The sequence below is a fragment of the Lampetra fluviatilis genome, chromosome 8 (assembly GCF_964198595.1).
Source record: "Lampetra fluviatilis chromosome 8, kcLamFluv1.1, whole genome shotgun sequence".
NCBI lineage: Eukaryota > Metazoa > Chordata > Hyperoartia > Petromyzontiformes > Petromyzontidae > Lampetra > Lampetra fluviatilis.
The window spans coordinates 11,422,322-11,448,897 of NC_136282.1; the positions used below are offsets into that span (position 1 = coordinate 11,422,322).

General features: G+C 47.2%; 2 protein-coding genes across 3 annotated transcripts in view; both read right to left on the reverse strand.

Moving 5' to 3' along the window:
- LOC144933875 (serine/threonine-protein kinase BRSK2-like) overlaps positions 1-26,576 on the reverse strand; it is a 189,543-nt gene that overhangs the window by 67,984 nt on the left and 94,983 nt on the right. For both annotated transcript variants that reach the window (XM_078859140.1, XM_078859139.1), the window contains exon 3: positions 8,107-8,192. In XM_078859140.1, coding sequence (XP_078715266.1) covers positions 8,107-8,192 — 86 coding nt within the window. The remainder of the gene's footprint in view (positions 1-8,106; positions 8,193-26,576) is intronic.
- On the reverse strand, positions 15,646-21,845 carry LOC144933870 (uncharacterized). Its single transcript, XM_078859122.1, has 2 exons — positions 20,491-21,845; positions 15,646-16,676 (listed from the first exon to the last, which is right to left on the reverse strand). The coding sequence occupies exons 1-2, from the start codon at positions 21,763-21,765 to the stop codon at positions 16,662-16,664; spliced, it is 1,290 nt and encodes a 429-aa protein (XP_078715248.1). The 5' UTR covers positions 21,766-21,845; the 3' UTR covers positions 15,646-16,661.

The window sequence follows — 26,576 nt, forward strand, 5'->3', positions numbered from 1 at the left end:
CGAGAACATTCCAGATAGATTCAGTGCTGAGTAAACTTGGAGTAACTTCTAGAACATTCTAGAACTTTCCAGTAATATAAATAGTAGTATAAATACAGGGGCCTTAAGCCCACCAGTTCAGTTTAGTTCCAGCTGCCTAAATGGATACATATCTGCATTTTTCTGAGATGGCATCAAGAGGCTTCAAGCATCCGTCAGACGCAGTTTGCTATATATGTGGCCAATTTATCAAGACAAGAGCGAAAAAGTACTCTGTGGAAGCATCTGCTAAGATGTGTGAGGCCTACAAGGCATATTTCGGCATGCCTGTCGGGGATCAAGACAAACCCTGGGTACCTCATTTCACCTGCGAGCAATGCAAAACAACTTTGAAAGGTAAGATGGACAATTGTTGCTCGGAATTTTACGTGATAAAATTTGTTTAAAAACATTTAATTGTAAAAGTTTTTAATAAAAAAATCTTTTACAATTTTCAATGCTATTGAAAAAATATGTCACATATGAAAATGTTGCGAGAATCTCTTACACATTAGTCATGGTTGAAATAAATGTATTTTTGTAGGATGGTACAGAGGGGATAAGAGAGCCATGAAGTTCGCTATCCCAAGAATTTGGCAGTAACCCACTAACCACTCAAGCAACTGCTACTTCTGCATGGTGGACCCTTCCAAACGTCGGACTGGCAAGAATGCACCTACTATCACGTATCCGGACCTTCCTTCATCCATCGCCCCGGTGCCACACTGCCATGAGCTCCCCGTACCCACTCCTCCGGAGAGAGGGCAGCTGTCTTTAGAAGAGCGCAGCAAGTCAGAGAGCGAGGGGAAGACGTTGTAGAACCAGATGACAATTTCAGAGGTGGAGCTGAGGAGAGAAACCAATACTACCCCAACCAAAAAGACCTCAATGACGTGATCAGAGATCTTGGTCTCACCAAGTCCAATGCCGAGTTTTTGACGTCTAGGCTCAAGCAGTGGAACTTGTTGGATGAAAGTGTGCAAGTCGCAGATCAGAGGAAGCGTCACCAACCTTTTTGCAGCTTCTTCACCCGTCAATATGGGCTCTGCTTCTGCCACAATCTGACCAGTCTGTTCGAGGCAATCGGAATCGCCTGTAACCAGAATGAGTGGCGCCTCTTCATTGACAGCTCATCCAGGAGCTCAAAGCCGTGCTGCTCCATAATGGTAACAAGTACCCGTCTCTTCCCCTGGCTCACTCAGTGCACCTCAAAGAGGATTACAACAGCATCAAGACCTTGCTGGATGCCTTGAAGTACGACGAGTATGGCTGGGAGGTCATCGGAGACTTAAAAATGGTGGCATTCCTGATGGGTCTCCAAAGCGGTTTTACCAAATTTCCCTGCTATCTTTGCCTTTGGGACAGCAGGGACACCAAGGCGAACTACCACAGGCGGGACTGGCCACAGCGGACCGAGTTCTCTGTGGGAAGGAACAACTTCAAGTGGGAGCCACTGGTGGACCCCTGGAAGGTGTTGATGCCACCACTGCACATCAAATTGTGCCTTATACAACAATTTGTCAGAGCTGTAGAGGAGTCAGCAGCCTTCAAGTACCTTCAAGACTTCTTCCCTAAGCTGTTTGAGGCAAAGGTCATAGCCGGTGTCTTCGTTGGACCACAGATGAAGAAGATCCTGGAGTGCAATGAATTTCCAAGAAGCTCACGAGTAAAAAGAAAGCGGCTTGGAACAGCTTTGTCGCAGTGGTTCGTGGCTTCCTGGGCAATCACAAGGTCGAAAACTATGTGGAGCTGGTTTAGAATCTAGTGAAGAACTACAGCACAATGGGCTGTAGGATGTCCCTTAAAGTCCATATACTTGATGCTTCATCTTGATAAATTCAAAGAGAACATGGGAACATACTCGGAGGAGGAAGGCGCTTCCACCAGGATATACTGGACTTTGAACGCCGCTACCGAGGACAGTATAGCGAAAACATGATGCGAGACTACAATTGGGGGCTGATTCGTGAAAGTGATTTACGGTATAATCGTAAATCGCGAAAAACTACTCACTTCTAAATCTTTTGTAGTAATTTTTGTATTACTTCAGTAAAAATACATGTTTATTTTGATTCATATCTTGTTTTTTTCTGACTTTATGTGAACGAAAAAACAAATTCGCCCGTTTTCTCATTAAAAATAGGTAAATTTCAAAATATCCCTGTCCTGGTCACAAAATCAAAGTTTGTGGGGAATAATAGCCATTTTCTATACTTTTTTGGCATAAGCAATTACGAAATAACACTTAATACCCAGGAACAAAAATTATCTTACATAGTGTTGTTATTCGCGTAAATAAATGTTTAAAGGGAACGGCTATAACCATTTCAGTCATGTAAGTTTGTAGTCTTATGTATGCGAACTGTTGGATTAATAAATTATCAGGAGCAGAGAAAACAATAACTACATTGTGTCGAGTATGTACTTAATAATCTGACAGTTTTTACAATGATTGTTACTGTATTAGAATTCCAACCATTCTACCCAATCAATGTTTGATTTTGTGGTAACAATGCCCAAGTTAAATTCAGTGGACGAAGCAATCAATATATAATGCATTTTAAAAGCAAAACCAATTGAAAACACGTAAAATGGGTCTGTTTCCACGAGGTAAGATGAAAGACGTTTGATCTACTGAGCAACAGCGTGACCTTTATATGCTGCGATGCACATTAAAAAAAAAAACCTTGCAATGCTAACATGCTCCAATGAAGTACAGTGAAAAAAAAGAGAGAACGGTCATTTGATGTACGTAGGGATCTGACATTTTGGCAACCGAACGCTTGCTTTGTGTGGGCGAGTGCTCTCGGTCTGGAAAAATTAACGACTTTTAAAATAACACAGAATTGCTTGTGTGCAATCGAGAGCAATAAAAGGGCAGTGGACAGCGGTAGATGGGAATAACATTTATAAGTGCAAAGGGTAAGCTAAGCAAATGGAGAAGACGCAGAGACATTGTGACGCTAGACTCCTCTCGAATGATGGGCGGGGCAAATATTATTTTTATTTTTAAATCCTTTATATTAAGTTCGCTTGCTTGCTTAGGACCGTGCAAATCTTTCGGTCGTTTTCTAACCCACTTCCCGTGATCCAATCGAGCTGACATTTTGCACACAGACTCGTTGTGCATGACAATGCATTTTCGTGAATTTTTTTTTCCTAAATTCTACACTGTTTATGGAAAACAAATTATATTTAATTACCACCTGTTTAATGCTGCCAGACAATCATCTGACCCATAGGTGGCAGTCATCTCAAGTCAGAGGACGAGAGGACTCTAGCCACCCCGATGCCACGCATATAAAGGATTTATAGTGAAAAACTTTGTTTTTACGGGTTTACTTGTTTACCAGGTAAGGCCCACTTTTTCAGAAGCGACCTGGCCACAAATGATAGCTCAACGAAGCGACTTATCGCGTGCAATATTTTTTAGCAGCCAAATTCTCTAAATGCATGTTTCTCAATGTGGAGGGAAAAACCGGAGAAAAAAAATCCACACAACCACGGGGGTGAGAAACGTGTAAAACTCAAAATATACAGGCACCAGGGTTGGGATCGAACCCATGGCTTCCTGTATACCAGGCGAGGTAGCAAACATCTCGCCACCGTGGCGACCCATGTTTCAGACGTCACGCCGAAAACATGGCAGTGGAACAAAAAAAACCAAAGAAGCCAATTTGTGCAAGTGGCTCTACAGTTTTTCGGTCCCATTTTACAATGTGTGCCTCGTTATTCTCGATATAATTGCACACCAGTGTGCCATTACATGCCGTCCAATCAACACCTAACTCACTCCCCGAAACCCCGCCCGCCCGCCCGCCCCGTCCTCACCCCCCTCTCACCACCACGGTGGTTTGCTCCTTGGGCTCTCCCATGCTAAAATCAGCACACCTTGACAAGAGACAACACGGCTGGTGCCGCAATTAGCGTGGGAGAAACCACGACGGGAGGGAGGGAGGGTGTTTCTTGAAAGCAAAGCGTGGAAATGAGGCCGAGACCTGAATGACTAACCCCACTCAACCTCTCCCCCTCGACGGCAATTTAGGGCACTGCCACGGCAAGCAAATCAGCCCAGGTCTGATATTGCACATTGAGCCTCGTGGAGATAAAGGCTTTTTTTTTTGTTCGCTCGCTCCAAATGTGCAGAATGGCAAGACGCAATATGCGCTCTATCTCGTGAGATGAGTGGCAGAGCTATTTCACAATGAAGGAGCAAGAAAAACGGCTGGACAGATGAAAGATTAATAATTGAATATGTCTCCCAAGGGACACATATATTCATCTTTTTTATATTTTTGTTCGAGACATCGCATCAGATATGCTCTTGTTCATTCAAGAAGCAGGAGTCAGCGCGTGTGAGGGTGTACACACACATATATATATGCAATAACAAGGTGAGATCAGATATGGTGGTGCCAGCAAGGCTCATGGAAGGTAAAGTGTTGCACATGACAGCTCACTTCACTTCTGCCTTTTAGACCAAGGCTGCATTTCAGTTATCTTGCAGCAGCGCAACATGAAATAAAACGATAAAAAAATATTTAAAAAATGCTGAAAAAAACCTCCTTACCCCCAAAATACATTCATTTTCCTGTCACGCGTGATTATGGGCATTTGTCACGGCACCTACTTAAATTCCTTCTCCCACTTTAGGTGCGAGTGCAGGACGCGAGCGAGAAGGGGAGGGGTAAAATTTGATGAGCGGGTAGAGCCGCGTACGAGATAGCATCGCGAGAGAGGAGAGATAACGGTGATTGTCATTGGGGAGCAGGGGCGATTGCAGAGCTTCCGAGGGGGCTGGTCCCCCCACCTCCCAGCAATCATCGCTTGGCCTGGCACGCTGGCCGCGTGTGAGCGAAGGGTAATGGTTTGGCAAAGTGCTGCGCCGCGGCGCAGGGACTTGCCCACGACCCGTTATGCTAAAAAGTCGCGGCCTGCACAGGCAACGCTATAAAGCCTGCGGGCGGCGATTTTGCGAGACAGAGACGCGAGAGAAACCCCCCCCCCCCTGCAAAAGAGCGGGCAACGAGCGTGCAGCAAACGCGAGCGGGGGACTCAACGCGCTCCCAACGAGGTTAGCCGCCCAAGTACAAGGCGAAGGGGGCACCGCATCTTTAATAATCTGCACAGCGCTGAATGGGTTTTTTGGGGGGCTCAAAACCTCCCCTATCCCCCCCGCCCGCCCACTCTCCCCCCCCCCGCCCCCCTCGAGACGGTCACGACCAAAAAAATGTGGAGTTGACCTATTCGCAATTCTTTTGCATGTAGGCACTAGCAATTAACTGCAGATTAAACCATTTTTGCGCACAAGGGTTTTGCGCTGTTTCGCTTCCTCACAACGACACACGGGCCGATCTCTGTAATGCTCGCAAGTGAAGGCGTCCATTTAAGTGATACGTGTAAAGGGGACCTTCAATTCATTGCAAACTTTAAAATGGATTGGGCTACGGAGTCATCTGTACGTTTTATCTGAGAAACACAAATGTAAAACCGACTCACAGTTTTGCATTTAAAGACATTAACTGATAGTGCTAACTTGAAAATTATTGTGTTCCCCCCCCTCCAAAATTGATGTGACTTTCCGCATAAATAAATTACAATATGTTAATATATCAATGTGCACAGCTACAGCAGAATTAATGTACAAAGAGAAGGCACATCAAAAGCTAGCGACAACAACACAACAAAGAAACGCCACACACACACACGCACACAACCACCAGCTGACTTTAATTATTGTATACTTGGCAGGCAGCGGGCAAAACAGTACAAATCCTTTCAAAGCAAAATGCAATGAAGACTTTACTCGATTTCCAATTACGGGACTGTCCTCCTCCTACGGTGCTCCGGTTTCACGCGAAGGGACTTTGAGTCTTGTCGTGGCCGCATTGGGAAAGCGGTGATCATTACCCCGTAGTTAAGTGAACACGACCGCACACGCCACGGACGCGCGTCCGTGAGGGCGAGTAGTGACATGGCGATTAGCAGCAGCCGTTGTGAACGGCGTTTCGATTTTCTTTGCCCGTGTGTATCAGTGCCAACTGCGATCGCGCTCATCTGCCCGGATTTCTTGTCTCCCCGAGAGTTTACTTTAGCCCATCGCTGCCGTGTGAGCTTCTGTGTGTAAACGGACGTGGGAGGGTAGGGGGCCACATACAAACAAACTTTAAAGTGCACGTTAAACCGTCGAAGAGAATGAGTAAAGATGTGATGTTTTTGTTGTCGTTGTCTCACCTGCTTTCCTACATTTGTCACTACTTCTCACCTCTCTGTGTATGAGGAAAGGTTTTGTGCCCGTCACTTAAATTTATCCCAACTCTGCATTTTATCTGTGGGCCCTCTTCAAAGATTGCTCATAGTTATGGGTGTTTGCCGAATTGGCGAAATTAGAAAAAAAAACACCACTGGTGCGAAATATTGTACCAACATGTTTTGACTTTACGTTAAGAATATAGAATGGGGGGTATATCCTTCAACAGCCCCCACCCCCGGTGCTACAGGACTGCTGCCACCTGTACAAGGCACCGTTAGTAACTTTGATCATTACCTGTGTATCGATAGTTCAATATTAATGTGCAATTTTATTGAGGGACTACTGTGTGGTGTTTCTTGGCGTGGTCTGTTTTGTTGTCGTTTTTGCTGTCTTGCCAAATTTGATACATCGAACTTATATGACTAATTAATGTTTCATTAATTTATATTTAGTGACTTGCTTACCGTTTTCTCTATTTTGTACTCCCATCGTTTTTGTCATGTTTGCTGTTGTAACTTGCTGACCCGCCCATACTGGAGATCTGTGAAAAAGCGCTTTATAGCTAATCGGATTCCTCCAAGTCTAAATAAAGATTCTGATTGTGGTTGGATGTCAGTCCAGAGTGGGGAAGACAAAGGCAGATGGGTAATCACGGAGCTGCTTCTTCCACAATTTACCTCTGTGTGCCCGACTCACCAAAACTGGTGCTTGCTAAAGTCACCTGCCGTAACATTCCAATCAGTCTACAAGTTATCATGGTATGTGTGCGTACGCTCAAGGTATGGGTGACTGTGGAGGCAAAACGAGCAGGAAGATCGTTGAGGAGTGATTTGTGTGTGAAAACAATGCTATGGAAAGCACTGCAATTGGAAAGGATCACAGGAAGAGAAAATGTGACTCATCAATGTTCGATTAATGCCTTCTTGGAATCAATAAATATTTAATATTTAGTCACCAACGTATTGATCAGACTTTCTCATAATTGTGGCCTACTTTTTGAACAATTCAACCAATATTAGTTTTTCTACCATAATATTTTATACCACAGTGATGCCACTGAGGCGTGGCCTAGAGTTCCATGCTAGCTTTCGACTTCATGCACGGACGACGTTGTGGTTGGTGGCTGGTGACGCCACTCCACAGAGGCGTAGCGAGCCATTGGGGCCCACGGGGCAGGCGCCAACCCACGCTGCACCACGCACGAGATTTTAGCCACCGGCTGCCACCGCCCGCTTAATTTCCAGTCTGGAGAGGCACGAGGTGCCCCCCTTGTCTGACCCTGCCCCCCACTTCAGCATTGCCCCCCTCCTCCCCCCCCCCCCAATACTCTTGTAAGAGTCCAGCACTCATATGGAGAGCTCGTCAAAGGTTGAATTTATAATTTATAATACAGTCTATACGTCGGGAGAACTTCAATGGAACCCATGCTCTCCTCGCCCGTCCCTTATATGGGGGGGAGGAGGGGTCCTGTACCCCCCCCCCCCCCCTTCCCTAAGCTCTCCAAGCCGTTGACCTTTTAAAAATGCCCTCACATTCTGCAGCGAGCCCGCTCCCCCCCCCTCCTTCTTTAAACCCAGGTGTGCACAACAGGGTTCGTGGCCTGTGGCCCGCGGAGTTTCTGTACCCCCTTCCCTTGCGTCGTCGCGGTTTGTGCCCTTTGCCAGGCTTCTATTGAAACATCATTTTTTTAAGTATATACATTTTAAATAACCACCTTCACATTCCCCGTTTGACCTCCCCAGCCAATCGCAATGTTCACAGGTCGAATAGGCCATTGGTCAGGATTGGCTAACCCACGCGCACCAATCAGGATCTATCCTGGGAACAGCACTCACAGGTACTTCTTGTTCTCGTAGACATCGTACAGCTTCAGCACGTGCGGGTGCTCGATGAGTTTCAGGATGGCGATCTCCCTCTCCACCTGCAGCGAGACAGAGGACAGGGCGCACGGACGTTTAGATGAGAGAGCCTGTGGCAAATATGCAAATGTGTATACACTGCAGGGACGAGTTCAAGCCCTCTGTCAATTCTATGCTGGGTGAAAGTCTCCCCATGCTCTGCCGGGAATTGGTGTTGTTTGACCATACTTCACCATGGTGGTCAATGGAGGTTGGATGAAGGTGGAGGATTGGGGGGGGGGGCAGACAGGACCGGTTCAGATATCACTCGTCACTGATGTTAGAGACGTGGTCGAAAATTGAACTCCGGTCACGAGGTTCAGGGGGCAGAGCAGTAAACGAGTGCTGCAATGCTCAAACCCACAGAAATTAAAATTCGAGGCAAAACAAGTTAAGAGACTTGCACTGGCAGTTGTGTAGAAAACAAACTGAATAGTTTTTTTGTTCACTTCTGGATAAGTTAAGGGCCCTAGGTAAATTGTAGATTAAAAAAAACCACACATACTCGAGTAAGAAAATGATCTGGGCAATTTTCCTTCAGAGCAGAAGGCGAAGTGATAGACTGACCCATAGTTGGGATATTGCACTGGACATTGTGGTGCCTTGAAACCACTGGGAAATCTGGGGAAAGTTTGAAATTATCATTTTTTTAGAAAATGTACATGCACGTATTTTTTTTCATTAGTGCACACGAGAGAAAACAAACCCGAATAGCATCGTCAAACGTGTAGATGTTTTTACATTAAAATAATTTTACATTCATTTGAGACTCACAAAATTTCATTATGTAAAGACAACACAATATTGGTTTCATTGGCCACCATTTGGAAGGGCCCCATTGTTCGTCACTTCTTATAGGTGAGACAATTAGCACTGCATATCGCGTGCAAACATTATAGTCAGCCACAAACATGCAGAGCCAGACTTGTTCTTCTGAGTCACAAGATACACACACATATATATATTCTGTCACCAACACTGTAATTGTTAAGCTTGTGGGAATTTTGAATACGGCCAAAGGTTCCCCACAAACCATCTGGCTCCCGCGCATGCATGTGGTCCCAGTTCTGCTGCCACGATGAACCAATGATTCATCTTAACAGCTCTATCCCTGCCACTTGTAACGTATATATTTGTATGCAATTTGTTACTAAAGGGTTTATACGTTATCCGTCAGTCCGTCCATAACAGAGCAGAGGGGTGGTGGGGGGGAAGGCAGAACTCTCATAAAGCTGAGATGCGAACAAACCTGTAGTAGAAAGTTATGTTGCTATGAAGGACTAACCTATCGCAAACCGACAAAATTGATGAAATTGTCACCCAAATTTTGGGAGACAAGCCAGAGCACAAGTATAACCAGTAAAACAAAGTTTTTCACTATAAATCCTTTATATGCGTGGCGGCTAGAGTACTCTCGTCCTCTGGCTTGAGATTGCTGCCACCTATGGGTCAGATGATTGCATTGCACCATTAAGCAATTGGTAATTAAATATAATATTTTTGTCGTAAAAAGTGTAAAATTTTGGATTTTTTTCACGAACATTAATTGTCACACACAACGAGTCTGTGTGGAAAATGTCAGCTCTATTGGATCACGGGAAGTGGGTTAAAAAACGACCGAAAGATTTTGCACGGTCGTAAGCGCGCAAGCAAGCAAGCAAGTGAACTTAATATAAAGGATTTAAAAAAAGGACGATTAGCCCTGACATTTACCCACCGGCTTCCATACCGCTGATAACAAACGCACATTGGAAAGCGTTGTGCAGTCCACGTATCCCCCTCATGCGTTAGCCATACAACCCTGGCCCATACGTGTGCACACAAACGCACGCGTGCATGCATGTACGTAGGCACATGCGCAAGCAAGCGCGACGTTCGGGGTTTTGTTTGTTTGACAATTGTTGCGTTATGCACCCGACAGATGTTAAACGCTCAGACTGGAAACCCGAAGACAAACATCCGAAATAATGCCGTGCTGCAAATAAGTAGTCTGCCAAGTTGATTAATGGAACCTTCTTTTTGTTTACAAAACTTTCCCTCGAGAAGGCACCGAATTGCATTTTACACACTATCCGCCTCAATATGCCGTCCCAATTGAGTCTTCAATCATTCTGCAGTAGCACTGGTGATAAAAAATAAATATCACAATTATTCAGCTGTAGTTTGCTTTAAAAAAATATTCTTGTTACTAATTTGCTCATTTTGATGGTATTACTTTAAAAGTTTTGGCAAAATAATATACTTCTTTTGAAAAAAAAAGTAACATTTTAAATTGTACCGATCATAATTCTACGACAGTATTTAATCCTTATGGCGGTACCCCGGGGTACCAAATAATACAAAATATCCGAGGCAATTAAATATTTTATTTCAGGGACACTGTTTTTTCCAGGGGTGTTACTTCACTCCGCGACTGGGGTACCAACCAATCAATCTAAAATCAGTGCCACTCCGCGATGTCGAAACATAGCGAGGACGATTGCGCTGAAACCCTGAACGCTCGTACGCAACGTAGTGATGCATCGTGTACAGCTCGTCGAGATGAGTCCATTGCCGCATCGCCGACCATCAACAGACTAAAAATGACTGCATCACGGACATTATGCGAGAGCCGGGGTACTATGGTGCCCCGGGGCATTGCCATAAGGTTCATTTGTACATTCTGGGCTTGTCCTGCAAAGCTCTCGCTCTCTCTCTTCAATGTGTTCTTTGGTCGTTTGGCAGGTATGTATGTATGTCGAACTTAATTCGCACCGTACGTAGCCAACCGTGTTAATCAGAGGTGGAGCTATAAAAAAAGATAATAATACATTCAAACCCTTTGTCAATCCATAACTGAATAAAGATCCCAAAAGCTGCACTTTCGATTAGCACGGTTCGCGATGTTCCGTGCGAAAGAAGTTCAAAATACATACGGACACAACCGAGTCAGTTGTAGGGATTTTGTTTCACCATACTTCGCCACGATGGTCATGACTGCGGGGTTATCAAGGCAAGGGGCTTATAAGAGGCTTCAACGTCACATACAGGACCGCTTATGCTAGCCTTGGCTGGCAAATTTAACTCAACTGATAGGGTTCAAAAGACACTATGCTAACCAATGCACCGCCGATTTACCCCAAATTTTAAGAGCCGACGGGGGACATGTAAAAGTGAGGCCTCGGTTTGTATGACCAGGATGACGCCTGATTAAGGCTAAAAGTCTGAGCCAGTGGTGAAAATTCCACGTTGAGAGTCTCTCAAAAAATGCGACCACTGTTGACCAAAAAGTGGTACCCCAATTTATTGCCCTCGGCAATCTAAAACCCACTTTTTTTGGTAAACGAGTCATTTTCATATACGTGTGCAGTATTCGGGGGTGACACATTTCAATTGGCGATCGAGGCAGTTTAAGTTGTTTGCACGGTTTGGAAATGTAATTTACCCATTCGGCTCACTGATATTTTTGTGTATTTTTGTTGTTGCAAACTGCTTTCCCCTCAGGGAACAACAACACCCAATTAATTGGATCAAGTCTTTCCCTTCAGTGCTCAAAAATCGAACCAATAAATCGTGCAACTACAACGTTTTGTTAATTGCCATTTATCAGGTATGAAAATGAAACCTGCCTGCCAATTAAAAACAAATCTATTTTACGTAGCTTTTGTTTTTAAAATCAATGTAAATTATTGCATTCGCCTTTCAGGGAATAAGCAAGAAACACGCACAAACACAACGTCAATACATTTGATAAACATGCAGGGTTTAAATCATAATTGCAAATGCGGGGGGGGGGGGCATTGATTCCATTCCCGTTATCATTTCATACACAAATAACGCACAGGAAGCTGTTTGATATGAACACAAAAAGGAAAAAAGACATTCACAACATAAAAAAGATAACAACGAATGCCGATACAAATCATTGGTCTTGCAACATTGCGCCTTTACAATGTATTTGTGTAATGCGGGGTGAGCTTTCCTTACTGGCCTTGGTTAAATACTTTTTTGCCTCTGGGTATTTCTTGACATGGCCCCAAACGCAGCTGGCTGGATCTGCTAATTGTTTATTGATCGGGGGAACTGCAGGCAAGGACTGTAACAAATTCCTTTACATTGAACTTGGGGGAGCGGATAGATCAGATCTGTTTCTCCTCACCGTAAATAAGTTAATTGTGTTGCGTGGGGGATGCGCGTCTGTGTTAAAAAAATATATACATTATCTGCACTTTGAAAAGAAAAAAAACATATCTGAGCAAACGTGAGCGATGCAGGTTTGGTTTGTATGCCGACATTAACAACTACGTTTCGGCAAAAATGCACCCAGAGATTTCCAAACCCTTCACAGATACTGATGTGCATCGTGCACTCTAAATACATGGTTTAGATTCAACGGAGGCTTTCTCTGTAGAAAATAAATATTCACTTAAATGCAAAAAAATTTGGCTCGAGGTCCGGTATGCCTGATTTTTTTCTGAACGCGTTTACTGTGAGGCCAGGCGAATGCATTAAGCAGTCATGTGCTAGAGCGTGAAAACAAAACGAACAAAACGAGCAACCCACAACAGCGCTTAGTCCGGTGATGTAAACCGACGTGTATGCCACACAAAAAAAAAAACGCTTTCCATGTTAAGCAGCAACAGTGCCGATGGTAATGACAATTTTACGTTTATAATGGAAGAGTGTCATTAAAATGTTTTATCCCCCCCCCCCTCCTAAACGGTTATGTATTTAATTCACAAACGGCGACTGCATTGTTTTATTAAGGTAAGGTATCTAAACCCAGCAAATGTACATTAGCATAATACACACTCCAAATAACCAGATTTCCTAGCTCTGCTGCATATTACAACAAAAAAACGAGCGACATCACAGATAATGTGCAAAACGCCGGAGCCTGTTCAGCCGCAGCTATAAAGCATTAGCGAACAGAGGTATGGAGGGGTAATGATTCCATTGTTAAGCACCAAGTTCCATCTGGCACACACCCATTAATTACTCAGGTGCTAAAGCGTCCGCATTTATAAAAAAAAAACCCCGCCGCTGAATCTCATCGCGACCAAATTGCCGCGCAATAAAACCCTCCAGTGGCGGGGCACTTTGGGTGCATTATCGCGCCACTCTGAATTAAACAATCAGGGGAGGGGATGCTGATTGCGGCAGGGCCCTGCCACGTGGCTCTCCACTCAACCCCAAGTAGGTAGGAGAGCCCCCCCCCCACCACGGCCGCGCGTGCACGCGCACAGGGTCACGCACGGGGTCACGTGCGGCGGTCGAGGTTCTCCCTCCCCCCGCATGACCCCTACGATTGCGTTCGTGCCCAAGTTGATGGCGAATCGGCGGCCTGCGTCGTATCTATGGAGCGAGCGCACAGGCAAAACGCGTGTAGTCCGTGCCGTGCGCTTACGTAACATGGGGGGAGGGGGGTGTGGCGGAACAATGAGAACATGTAAAAAATTAACCCGTAAAAACAAAGTTTTTCACTATAAATCCTTTATATGCGTGGCATCGGTTTTATTTTGTTATTCATTTCTGTTTTTCTTGAGTAAGAGTTTCATTTTTACCATATTGGTATTTTAAATAAAATATGAAAAAAAAATTCCTAAAAAGTGGAAAATTTAGAAAAATTTTCACGAAAATAAATTGTCACGCACAACGAGTCTGTGTGCAAAATGTCAGCTCGATTGGATCACGGGAAGTGGGTTAAAACACGACCGAAAGATTTGCACGGTCGTAAGCGCGCAAGCAAGTGAACTTAATATAAAGGATTTAAAAATACTATGGCAGTGGTTCTTAACCTGGGGTGCACGCACACCCTGGCGGTGCGAGATGCCCTTTCTGGGGTGTGCGAGAGGTGGACACAAATTAAACACGTGCACGCAAGTGCAACTTACTTTGTTTTATATTCTTGGTTCTTTCGGTAAAGTCACGTAGAAGGGAAATAATGAAATAATAAAAATCAAACAATAAAACTCTCACGACGTTTCGATTGCAACACAAGCAATCATCGTCAGGTGTGAAAACCACAGCAATAAAATTAAAAAAATTGTCGGTTTAAAACATTTTAAATCGAAATGTACTTCTTTCATCAAACCCATGTGTTTATTAACATACGTTTTTTTACGACTGAGAATCAAATGGGTGCGAGGCTGCAGTCAAGGTTAAGAACCACTGCACTCTTCTTGGTTCTTTCGGTAAAGTCACGTAGAAGGGAAGTAATACAATAATAAAAAAAAACATAATTGTTTTACTTTTTACTTCTCTTCTACGTGACTTTACCGAAAGAACCAAGAGAAATAAAATAATTTTCACGACGTTTCGGAGCCGTCTTCAGGTCACCTGACGACGGCTGCTTGCGTTGTGGCCGAAACGTCGTGAGAATGATTTTATTATGTTTTATTTTTATTATTTTATAACTTCCCTTCTACGTGACTTTACCGAAAGAACCAAGAAGATGAATCCCTGCAGTCACGAAAGCTTTAAATCGAAATTTAACCACTGCATCTTCTTGGTTTTTTCGGTAAAGTCACGTAGAAGGGAAGTAATAAAATAATAAAAATAAAACATAATAAAATGAAACAATTCTCACGACGTTTCGGCCACAACGCAAGCAGCCGTCCTCATTCTTCACCTGAGGACGGCTGCTTGCGTTGTGGCCGAAACGTCGTGAGAATTGTTTCATTTTATTATGTTTTATTTTTATTATTTTATTACTTCCCTTCTACGTGACTTTACCGAAAGAACCAAGAAGATGAATCCCTGCAGTCACGAAAGCTTTAAATCGAAATTTAACCACTGCACTATAAGGCTTCTCTGCAAGCGTGCGTGAAACGAGGCAGCCGCGTGGGACGTTTATCACACGACTCTTCGGATCTTCGATAAAGTTTGCGATAGTTCGGCTGTCGGAGACTTTGGCATTCACAGCGATTCGTGTTGGTTCTCGACATGGTCTGGTGTGGATACGGCGACGTGCAGTCACCCACAGTTCTTAAATACACTGGTTGTAAACGTGTTTACATTCGTTGTTTGTTTAAGCGAATTCTTTTTAGAATTATGCATTGGTTTTATGCTCAATGGGTTATGCGCTGCATATGTGATATCAGTGGCGGGCCATGTATTTTACACCGAGGCCTTCAGTGTTATCCTCCCGCAATTAAACCGCCTTCGAATAACCTCACCATGACACGAGGGCTATAGACTATTGTCATTCGACGTAACCACCCCATATTCACAGTGACAGTAACCTTTATTTAGTGGAATAAAGTGATTTAACACGATGCTCAACACCTATGAGAGTTACAATACACTAATTGCGGAGACAGGAATACATGGTGACTGAGACCATCAAGGATGTACCACTATTACGCAGTATGACAGGATGCTGCATCACAAATAGACAACCACGTTTACTCATACGACCACCACCAAGCAAGTGTAGTAACGCTCACGACTCGTTCACACCGGAGTTGGAGGCACACTTGTTTATTTAACGCCAACGTTGTGACATACACATTTGAGGGGGTATCGGCCCCCTCACCCGTCTATCTGAGGACACACCTCTCTAGCTAACCCTAGCCTGCCTCTGAGTCCTCCACTAATGGGCTAGGGGAGGCTATCTTGGCCCGACACTGGTCAGTCGGGCCCGGTACCCAGAGTCCAGACCAGCACTGGCTCTGGCTCTGGTACCACGCCACTGGCTCGAGCCTGCGCGGTCCTGATAAGGACGGCGTACCAGGGGGAGTCCAGGGCTCTATCTCAGACGTCTTCCGCCTCCTCTTCTTTAGCTAAACATCACTCCCGAGCCCTTCGATACAATCCCCTTTTATACCCAACCCCTCCCTGAGGGGTGGGGCCCCGGGGGATCATAACGACCGAATCGACCCCCCAGGGTGTCTGGCGCGGACGTCGCAGAGGGCACCTGCTTGTGCACACATGTAGCCCCGCCTACTGTGTTTGTTTACCATAGGCTGCCATGCATAACGGGCTCTCTCTCTAACACCCCTACATCACTCCCCCCCGCATAGCATGCAGCCGTCCCGGCTGCCAACATACAAAAATTTGACAATAAAGGTGCCTTCACCCCCTGACCGCGCGTGTGCCTCACTATTTTTTGAACAATAACAGGAACCAGAACAAGAACGCAACAACAAGATGAGAAACAACCCGACGCACCCCCCCGAATAAATACGAATTCCGTAAAAAAAACAGCTTATATACAACCAGCAGGGAACCCACCCCGCACACACAACAAACGGTGAACCCAGCATATATACATCCGAGGAGCGGGAAACACACCATCCACACAACACCCAATAAACACAACAGCTATGTACACATTTTCCGGCCTCACAACAGTTTGCGCATTTTAGCGCGCGTCCTTGCAGCGGGCCCCTCACACGGGGTAACCCCGCGTGGCGGACAATCAGGTGGCGACTGTCCGTCTTGAGGTGAGCATTCCTCTGACTCCGCGTGACCCTCGGCATCCGCAGGAGGGGTGATCGGGCGTGAGCCCGTCACTCCTGATGCTCCTGAAGGTGGCACAGCCGGCAAGGCATTTGGTGAGAGCGACGGAGACGGACCCAGCAAGTCGGCCGACCCCCCACATGTTTGGCCACGCGCGTGTGAAGTGGGGTTGTGAACCGCAGCGAAGGGTTTTAATCTGGAGGGGTGCACGAACCATCGCCGCTTCCCCCACTTGATGCGCACGCACTGCGGACGTAACACCTCCACCACTTCCACAGGGCCCCGCCACGGCCGCACAAGTTTAGAGGAGGTTGCCAGTGGCACCTGGGGGCAGTGCAACCATGCCTTGTCCCCCGGCTTCCACTGCAGCATGTGCGCTCGACTCAATCTGAGGCGCTCATTTGCCTTCTGACGGAGGTCAGAGTTTTGCATTGCAGCATCCCGTGCCTCGGTCAATTTGTCCAGATTAAATTTAACGTGGTCAGCCAGATTAGTTTTTCCCTGCGGCACGGGGATCCGCAACTGGGCACGAACAGGCGGGTCTGGTTCTCGGCCGTACATAAGGTAAAAGGGAGAAAACCCCGTAGCCGCATGGGGTGCCATCCGGTACGCCGCCAAGACCCCCTGAATTTGTAGGTCCCAATCCGTTTGCGAGTCCGAAACTTGTTGTGATAACATGGACGAGATGGTGCGATGCAAACGTTCGACCATCCCGTCAGTTTGTGGGTGATATGGGGAGGTCCGAATTTTCTTTGTGCCCAGGAGATCGCAGACTTGTCTGAGTAGTTTACCGGAAAAATTTCTGCCCTGGTCGGTCAGCAGCCTCTCCGGAGCACCTTTGTCCAGGACATAACCCTGAACAAAGGCCTCCACGATGGCTGCTGCCGACTGGTTGGCCAAAGGCCAGGCCATAGGCCAACGTGTAAAATACTCGACACCCGTCAACAAATATCTATTCCCTCTGGGGGTGGCGGGGAATGGTCCCAAAATGTCCAGAGCGACCAGCTCGTTTATCCTGGACACTTTGATCGATTGCAAGGGCGGGTTAGACTCCCGTGCCGGCGGTTTGCGTTGTGCACATTGAGGGCACGATCCCAACAAATCCCCCACATCCCTCGTCATGCCAGGCCAGTAAAAATCAAGTTGCAGCAAGGCGAGAGTCTTTTGGGTCCCCAGGTGTAGGAGGCGCTCATGAGCGGCCCATACCACCCTACCCCGCAACCCAGTAGGGACAACCAGCCGATGTCGACGTGACTTCCCGTCCCAATGCATTAGCAGACCTTGGCACATTTCCCATGCGTCGGAACCACCACTTTTTCCCCCCGCCGCACCGCCAACGCGACGTCGCCACCCGAGGAGGGAGACATCCTCCATCTGGAGGCGCCCCCATTCAATGACGGGCAACCCCAACAGGGAATCTTTGCCCTGCTGTTCGATCGAATTAGGAACCATTGCATCGTCGTCGTTGGCGGCCGCCAAGACAGGTACCGATGTGTCCCCTGGAGGCCTGCAACGTCCAGACCCCAGGAGGCATGCACACTCGGAGGTGGTTGGCAAGCGTGACAGAGCGTCCGCGTTGGTGTGGCGAACGCCCTTACGGTATGTGGTTTGGAAATCGTAATCCTGGAGGACCTCCAACCATCGGGACAATTGTCCCGATGGCTGTTGAACCCTCAGGGCGTACTGCAGTGCCGCATGATCTGTGCGGACGGTGAAATGCCGACCGTACAGATATGGGCGATACTGTTGGACGAAATGGACAATTGCCAACAGTTCCCTACGGGTGACACAATACCGTTGCTCCGCTGGAGACAACACCCGACTGCCGTACGCAACCACATGTTCCACGCCGTCAACCACCTGGGAGAGCACGCCCCCAATACCCGTGTTGCTCGCATCGGTGTCGAGCAAGAACGGTTTTGAAAAATCAGGGTAAATCAGGGGAGGAGCGTTTACCAAAGCATCCCGAAGGGAGCAAAAAGCAGCCTCCTCCTCCTGACCCCAGCAAAACCGAACCCCTTTAGATGTTAAAGCATGTAGGGGTTTGGCGATAGTCGCAAAATTAGCGACGAAGCGTCTATAATACGACGCAAACCCAATAAAACTCCTAACCTCTCCCACTGAGGTGGGAGTCGGCCAGGAGCTTACACACTGCGTTTTGGCGGGATCGGTAGAAATACCTGAGCGCCCCACGATGTGCCCCAAATAACGCACCGACTCGCGTAACAAATGGCATTTTTGGGGCTTAAATTTCAAATTAGCAGCCCGCATCTTTAGGAAAACCGCCCGCAACCTCTGGAGATGTTCCTCAAACGTTTTGCCAAAGACAATGACGTCATCCAAATAAATCAGGCACGACTCCCATTGCAATCCAGCCAAAACCAATTCCATCAACCGCTGGAAAGTTGCCGGCGCTGAGTGTAAGCCCATCGGCAACCGGTTGAATTGAAACAGGCCGTGCGGAGTACGGAAAGCAGTTTTAGGCTTTGAATCATCGTCCAGAGGAAGCTGCCAGAATCCCGAAAGTAAGTCCAATGTGGAGAAGAATCGCGCTCCCGCCAAGGCGTCAAGCGATTCGTCCATCCGTGGGAGCGGGTATGCGTCGGCAACCGTAATTTTATTAAGGCGCCGAAAGTCAACGCAAAACCGCAACGAACCGTCCTGCTTCTTAACCAGGACGATCGGCGCTCCCCAAGGGCTGTTGGAGGGAGAAATTATGTCGGCGGCCAGCATGTCATCAACAGCCGATTTGACATGGTCCTTTTCGGCGGGACTCAACCGAAAAGGATTTTGGCGTATTGGCGCGCTGTCACCCGTATCAATATGGTGACGCAGCAGATGAGTGCAGCCCAAATCGTATTTATCCCGACTGAAAACGTCGGAAAATTCCCTCAGTAGTGTCTTAAGACGTTGGCGCTCTAAATTTGACAGGTCCGTCGATCCCGCGCAAAGCGCCTCGAGCCACCCTTCATCGCTGTCTGAATGTGGTCGCGGTGCAGGGGCAGCGCCGACATGACTCGCGACGGGTTCCTCACAGGGCACCGGCGTTGCGTGAGCAAGCACGGTCCCCTGTGGGACCACCACCGTCTGCGAGCCCACATTGAGGACCGCGATGAAGGGTTCTCCATCCCCTCTCACTATGGTCTGGGCCGGGAGTAAATTAGGTCCACTGACCCCGGCCCTAGACGGTCCCAGCAAAACCCCTTGAGCCCCAATGCCCTTAGCGAAGGGCCGCCGAAGTCTCAAAGGAATTAACATTTGCGCCCCCGGAGGAACGCGCACCGTTCTATCTACGAACGCCGGCACCGTCGCGAACGCCGTCCGGCTCGTAGCGGGGGATGGCAAAAACGCCATGCGTCGGCCCGATGGGAGCTCAATGCATCCCTGGTCGATTAATATCCTAATCGGCATTTTGGCCAGGAAATCCGTCCCCAGCAGGCACGGAACCGCCAGCGAGGAGGAAACAAAAATCGGCCCAGATAATTTAATATCCCCGACACAAATTTGGGCTCGAATTTGTCCGATGATGCCAAGTGAACCCCCGTTAGCAGCAAAGAATGGCACATTAACAGGCATCAAAGGACGGCTCTGGGCAGGGAGAATGTTATAAATCAACTCCGAAATAATGGTCGCCGATGCTCCTGTATCGACCAGGATGCGCACCTCGACCCCATCGATGTGACCCACAACGGCCGACGACCCCGATGACGCGGCTACAACCCGATGGGCCAACACGGACCACTGGCTGGGTTCAATGTGAGTACCCAGAGCGGTGCGTGTTGGTGCCATGGTACGCGATATTTGCCCCCCCTTCGCTGCGGTGTTCGAGTGTGTGACGGGCGTGTGCGTGGGCCAAACATGAGGGGTGCCGCGACTCGCCGGATTATGATGGTGGAGCTTGTGACGAGGGCCGGCGTCCCGTTGAGGTGTCGTTCCGCGCTGCCGAGGAGAGCGGCACCCCGAGGCGACGTGGCCCCGGATGCCGCAGTTATAACAGCGTGGAAGCGCTGGTGGCGACGATGGACGTTGTAGACGGCTTGAACCGGCCCGGTCCTCCCGCGCTCCCGCTCCGTGCTGCCGTTGATGGTTGATGGCGCAAACCTCTTCCGCCGGGAGGGTGGCCGCAGCGACGGCGCGCCCGCTCGCCGCCTTGCTGGCCTTCCGTCGTTGAGAGGACAGGTTTGCGTGGAGGAGACGGGCCGCTTGGAGGGAGCACATCTCTGCATCGTCCTGTGCGACAATGACGATGTCTAAGTCGTCCGCCAGCAAAAGTATCTTCTCTGTCACCATGGCGTCGACACCCTCGTCATCCATTCGTGGAAAGGCCTCCTTCGCCAGTGCCAGGAGGCTTGTGCGGTACGCCAGGGGCGACTCCTTCGTCCCCCGCTGGCGATCGTAAAAGAGTTGGCGACAGTCCGATGGTGGACCATATACCGCCGACAGCACCTGCATCGCCTTCCGCAGCGTGGAGCGCCTCTCCTTTGAAGCCGATGTTAGAGTGGCGAGGGCGTCGCTGTCGAGAAGTGCTGGCAGCGCGCGGAGAGCCTCGGCGTCTGTCCACTGTGCCATCTCCTGGTGAGCGAGGAAGCGCCGCTGGAAGCCGCCCCAGTCGCCATCCTCGCCCACAAATTCCTTGAGTGGAGGTAGCCGCTGATGTAAGGCAGCGGCTGCAGAGGAAGAACGCACTCCCTCGTCCGCCTCACTCAACTCAGCGTCGGCACGAACCAGCGATGGCATCGCCGGTCGCACCCGTGGTGACGCGGCAGGCACTGTACTCCCGCCGTTGGACGCGATGCTTAGAGCGGCCACGCCCTCAACAGCAGCTGCGGCGATGGCGGGAGTTTCAAAATGTTGCTCCGTTGAAATGGCGGGAAGGCGCTGTGGTCGTTGGCTGCTGTCGCCTCGTGGCGGTCCCGCAGCCCCCAGCCGCGTGATGTTGTCGAGCATGGCGGCTGCGGCGTACAGCAGCTCGGCCAGCTTCGCGTGCGCCTGCCTCAGCCCCTCCGTCGACGGCTCCCCTTCCTCCAGCTGCTGTGGCGTGGATGCACCCAGCCCCGGCTGCTCGATGGCATCTTCAGCCATCTCGGGCCCTCCGACTGCAGCGGTGTCCTCCGCCCCTGGTACTCCGACTCGAGTCGTCCGGCGTGTATCCATGTTCGTACTTTGTTTCACTTCTGACGCCAGATGTAGTAACGCTCACGACTCGTTCACACCGGAGTTGGAGGCACACTTGTTTATTTAACGCCAACGTTGTGACATACACATTTGAGGGGGTATCGGCCCCCTCACCCGTCTATCTGAGGACACACCTCTCTAGCTAACCCTAGCCTGCCTCTGAGTCCTCCACTAATGGGCTAGGGGAGGCTATCTTGGCCCGACACTGGTCAGTCGGGCCCGGTACCCAGAGTCCAGACCAGCACTGGCTCTGGCTCTGGTACCACGCCACTGGCTCGAGCCTGCGCGGTCCTGATAAGGACGGCGTACCAGGGGGAGTCCAGGGCTCTATCTCAGACGTCTTCCGCCTCCTCTTCTTTAGCTAAACATCACTCCCGAGCCCTTCGATACAATCCCCTTTTATACCCAACCCCTCCCTGAGGGGTGGGGCCCCGGGGGATCATAACGACCGAATCGACCCCCCAGGGTGTCTGGCGCGGACGTCGCAGAGGGCACCTGCTTGTGCACACATGTAGCCCCGCCTACTGTGTTTGTTTACCATAGGCTGCCATGCATAACGGGCTCTCTCTCTAACACCCCTACACAAGCAAAAATGCCGTAAAACACAAATAACACAATCAGGATTAAACAGGCGTCCCCCCAAAAAAATCTGAAGCACTACATCTAAAAATCTAAACGTCACGAAAGAAAGTTTCAATCAATCTTAGATGATGCCGCGTTACGTGCTAGCTAGTTTTACTTCAGTTAGCTAACTGGCTCTCCGATCACGCCACACGTAGGCCAGCTAGAAGGCTCCGGCGTGTCAAGGAATACGCCCAAAATGGCAAACTCAACAATCTGTTTGGTTAAAGAATATGACAATCAACAACATCGTCCCCATTTGCTTCAATAGCAGAGGGGATTCACTCGACATTTTCAAGGCCTCGGGGTAGATTTTTCACCCGGAGAGGCGGAGACAGCAGCACAGGTGGAAAATCCGATTGGATAAAAGCTCTAATTTATTAGCTGCACTGGAAGCAGCGCAACTGAGAGAGAGAGTAGCAATGAAATTATGTTAATAGGCTGATGGGAACGAACTTGTAAAATACATATAGCATTAATGAAAATATACATTAAATTTTAAGAATATAATTTTCTGATTCTGACAATCTCTAGGCCAGCAAAGAAGGTATTGCTGGCCCTGATGTGATATGCTCCCGTGTGTCCCCATTACATAACTGGCAAATCTTCAAAAAAATTGCAACTAAATATTTTTTACATTTTAAATCACATTTTTGTTTCAATGTAGATTGCCTAATGATTTGAATTGAATTACGTCACATCAAGACGTCAAGAGCTTCCCTTTAATATAAACCATATATTTGTAGATATGTTTTCAATGACACAGTGATATAAATGCGTGTATGCAACGTGACTGACGTTACAAGTACATTCCGGTGGGGGAATCTAAAGAAGACACTTTAATAGATTTCTGCCAGTGATGAAAATAATAACGTACAGTTATTCGTCACTCCACTGCTGGATGAAGGGATCACCACATTGTAATGGTTGTTTGACCATACTTCACCACACTGGTCCAGTGCGTGTTAGTGAAGGGGCAGGGGGTGTGGGTTACCAGGATCGGTTCAGATACCATTCACAACTTCTAGATTTGAAGCTTTCGTGACTGCAAGGATTCATACTCCTTGGTTTTTTCGGTAAAGTTACGTAGGTAAAAAATTAAATTAAAATTAATAAAAGTAATATTACTTTTATTAATTAAATAAAATTAATACAAGTAATATTACTTTTATTAATTATAATTTTATTTTTTACCTACGTGACTTTACCGACAAAACCTAGGAGTATGAATTCTTGCAGTCACGAAAGCTTCAAATCTAGAAGTTAATTAAATAAAATTAATACAAGTAATATTACTTTTATTAATTATAATTTTATTTTTTACCTACGTGACTTTACCGAAAAAACCTAAGAGTACCATTCACAACTAACGCAAGCCGTGGCCATGAATCGAGCTCAAATTGTAGGATTCGTAGCGCAGTGCCACCGTTTCACCCTCTTGCCGGCGATATCAAAGCGAAATCTGCGGACACGCTGTTGGGCTCAGGCCCTGCTCCCGTGGCTTGCGTTAGCGATGAGGCCACCCGGCTGTTGCGTGCGCTCCCACGGACGAATCCATGACACGGTGGGGTGAGCGAGAGGTTTCTTTAATGATGTATTGCAGCAGGCACGAGTCATCAGCGGTGCTTCCTCCCGAGACCGAACGACACGCTCGGAGGTCAGCCAATTATTCGCAAACATGAAACAATACACGGGCTAATTAACCCAAGATTTCATTCCTCGTTAATTATGCAAAGCAGCGTGCCTTGCAAAAAATATGCTCCTGCAAAGGGACTTAGCCACTGACGGATTTATGAAAACAGACGAAATGTCCGAAGCGCCTTGAGAAAATTGACTCTGATTATACCATGGGGGGGGGGGGCACAATGAGTGCAATTACATTAATTCACGCAATTAAACCGGAGGGAGGGGGGGGGGAAATGCACTGAAACGTATAAAGCTAACAGCCTGCAGGTATTGATCAATTAGGTTTGATAATTCAGGTCAACCTGAGAGATGCAATGTCTCGAGACATTTTTTTTTACAATGTTGCTCTGCTAGATTCACCTTCTCTTCGCCTTTCTCATGCTCCGCTGAAAAATGACTTAAGAATTTCTCCGCTGAATTTTTTTTTTTAGGAAGAAACCCCCCTCCCACCCCCCCCCCCCCCCACATATAATTGTAAGCTCGAAATTATGAACGCCTGCCCAAAAGCGTGATGTTTTTCCATGCAAAATGCACCGCGGTTTATTTATTTGTTCATGCTAATCCGTGGAAATGCCACGACTGAGACGCAGCGTTCACATTCACGGTGCGGTCCTGGAAAGCGTACGGGGAAGGGGGGGGGGATAGTCGTGGGCCGCAGCAAACGGGATGGATGGTGCACATTCAGAACGTGTTAGATCGAAAAAAAGAATAACCTCGCGTAGCGCGACAAATGATATCACATTAAGGGAAAATGAACCATTCCTGAAAAGAAAAGTACCTTTAAGGCTACGGCAACTACATTGTTACACTTGGGATGAACAGGGATCCTGACACACGGAGGCATTTTATAAATTACCTGGAAAGCTATTGGAGGCAAATAAATATAAACCAAACCGGTCCCCCCCATCCATACCAAGTGAAAGTTTTCCCGAACTATTTAAGGAAATGCAATGCGTGACATTGACAGATGGATATTTTAAAAACTAGTTTTCATTATCAGTTCCTCGAAAATAATTCACACACCTGTTCTACTTGGCTTTTTACCAAGCCTACCTGACATGGCAGCTTTGAAATTGTAATTTTATTTTTGTTATCTGATTTACCGTTTTATTTTATGTTTTGCATTGTAAAGTATGTTGCCATAAAACTATGGTTATTAAAATTTACGACCTGAGTGTTGTTCCTGAAACAACCACTTTCGCTCGAAGCGCACTCATTTAACGCCATGCACACTATAGCGCCTTTGTGAAAGCAATCACATGTTCTTCTATACACACACAAGAACACTCCTCGTGTGCATTTCCCATATTACTTAATAAGAATTTTTGAAATGTATATGTGTGAAAATTTACAAATCCAGCCCTTCAGTCGATCATTAATACCACAGAAGAGGGCCCCCAGCACGGTCGGCTACATACGGTGCAAAAGAAGTTCAGCATGCATACATATTAGTGATGGGCGTTGTTTCACCACACACCTCATCACGCTTTTCAATGCTGGTTGGTGGTGGTGGCAGCATGGCACATTTACAACAATGGGACGTGGTGGATAGTGACAGCCCTGTAAACATCCACCACGTATTCCCGCATCAGCCTTTACACCGCAACCGATGGTGGTCACTAACCAAAGGACTCATATTCTTAGGTTTTTTCGGTAAAGTCACATAGGTAAAAAATTAAAATTAATAAAAGTAAAATAAAAAAATAAAATAAAAATCACGACGTTTCGGAGGCAACACAAGCTTCCGTCTTCAGGTGGAACCGTCACAGCACGATAGCTGTATCAAGTGAGAGAGAAAAAACCTAAGAATATGAATCCTTGCACTCACGAAAGCTTCAAATCTAGAACCCAAGGACTGTTCAGGCTAAAATATGCTCAGCTTCCAAGATCTGAAGAGATCACGTTCGTGGCTGGTGATTTCATCATCGGCTCATATAACCCGATTCAAAAATGTTTATCACTTTGAATACAATTTGTGTATTATAATTGTTGCACTTAAGTTAACCTGCGTTTAAAATGCGAAATGAATACACCTACAAGGCTGTATTACATTTGACGTGATATATTTGGGTATTTTCCAATTTATTTTAAGTGAGCCTTCAACGTAATTTCATGAGATGAAGATTCTATTTGGAAACCTCATGAAGCCGCAGCTGCGACAGAACATCTTCATGGGATGTGGAAAATCACGTACAATTGGCATTTTTACCCATTACATAGTGGGGGGGGGGGTCACACTTTCCTACACATTCTGCTATATGTTTGTTTATCGTATGTCGGTTAAACCAATAGTTTTTACTTTCCAAGCTGGGGTTAAGAAATATTAAGCGCAAAACTAAAAAGAATGGGAAGAGTTTTTTTCTTCATAGTTTCCTGTGCACAACCATTGGTGGCCAGGCAGAGACGAAAAACTCGCTACCCTTGAGAACCCATTTTATTGACTGTTGCATGAAACCCGGGTTCGAATTCGGACTTTGGCAGTG

Coding starts and splice junctions, on each gene's coding strand:
- LOC144933870 (XM_078859122.1), bottom strand. CDS start 21,765: ATGGATACACGCCGGACGACTCGAGTCGGAGTACCAGGGGCGGAGGAC.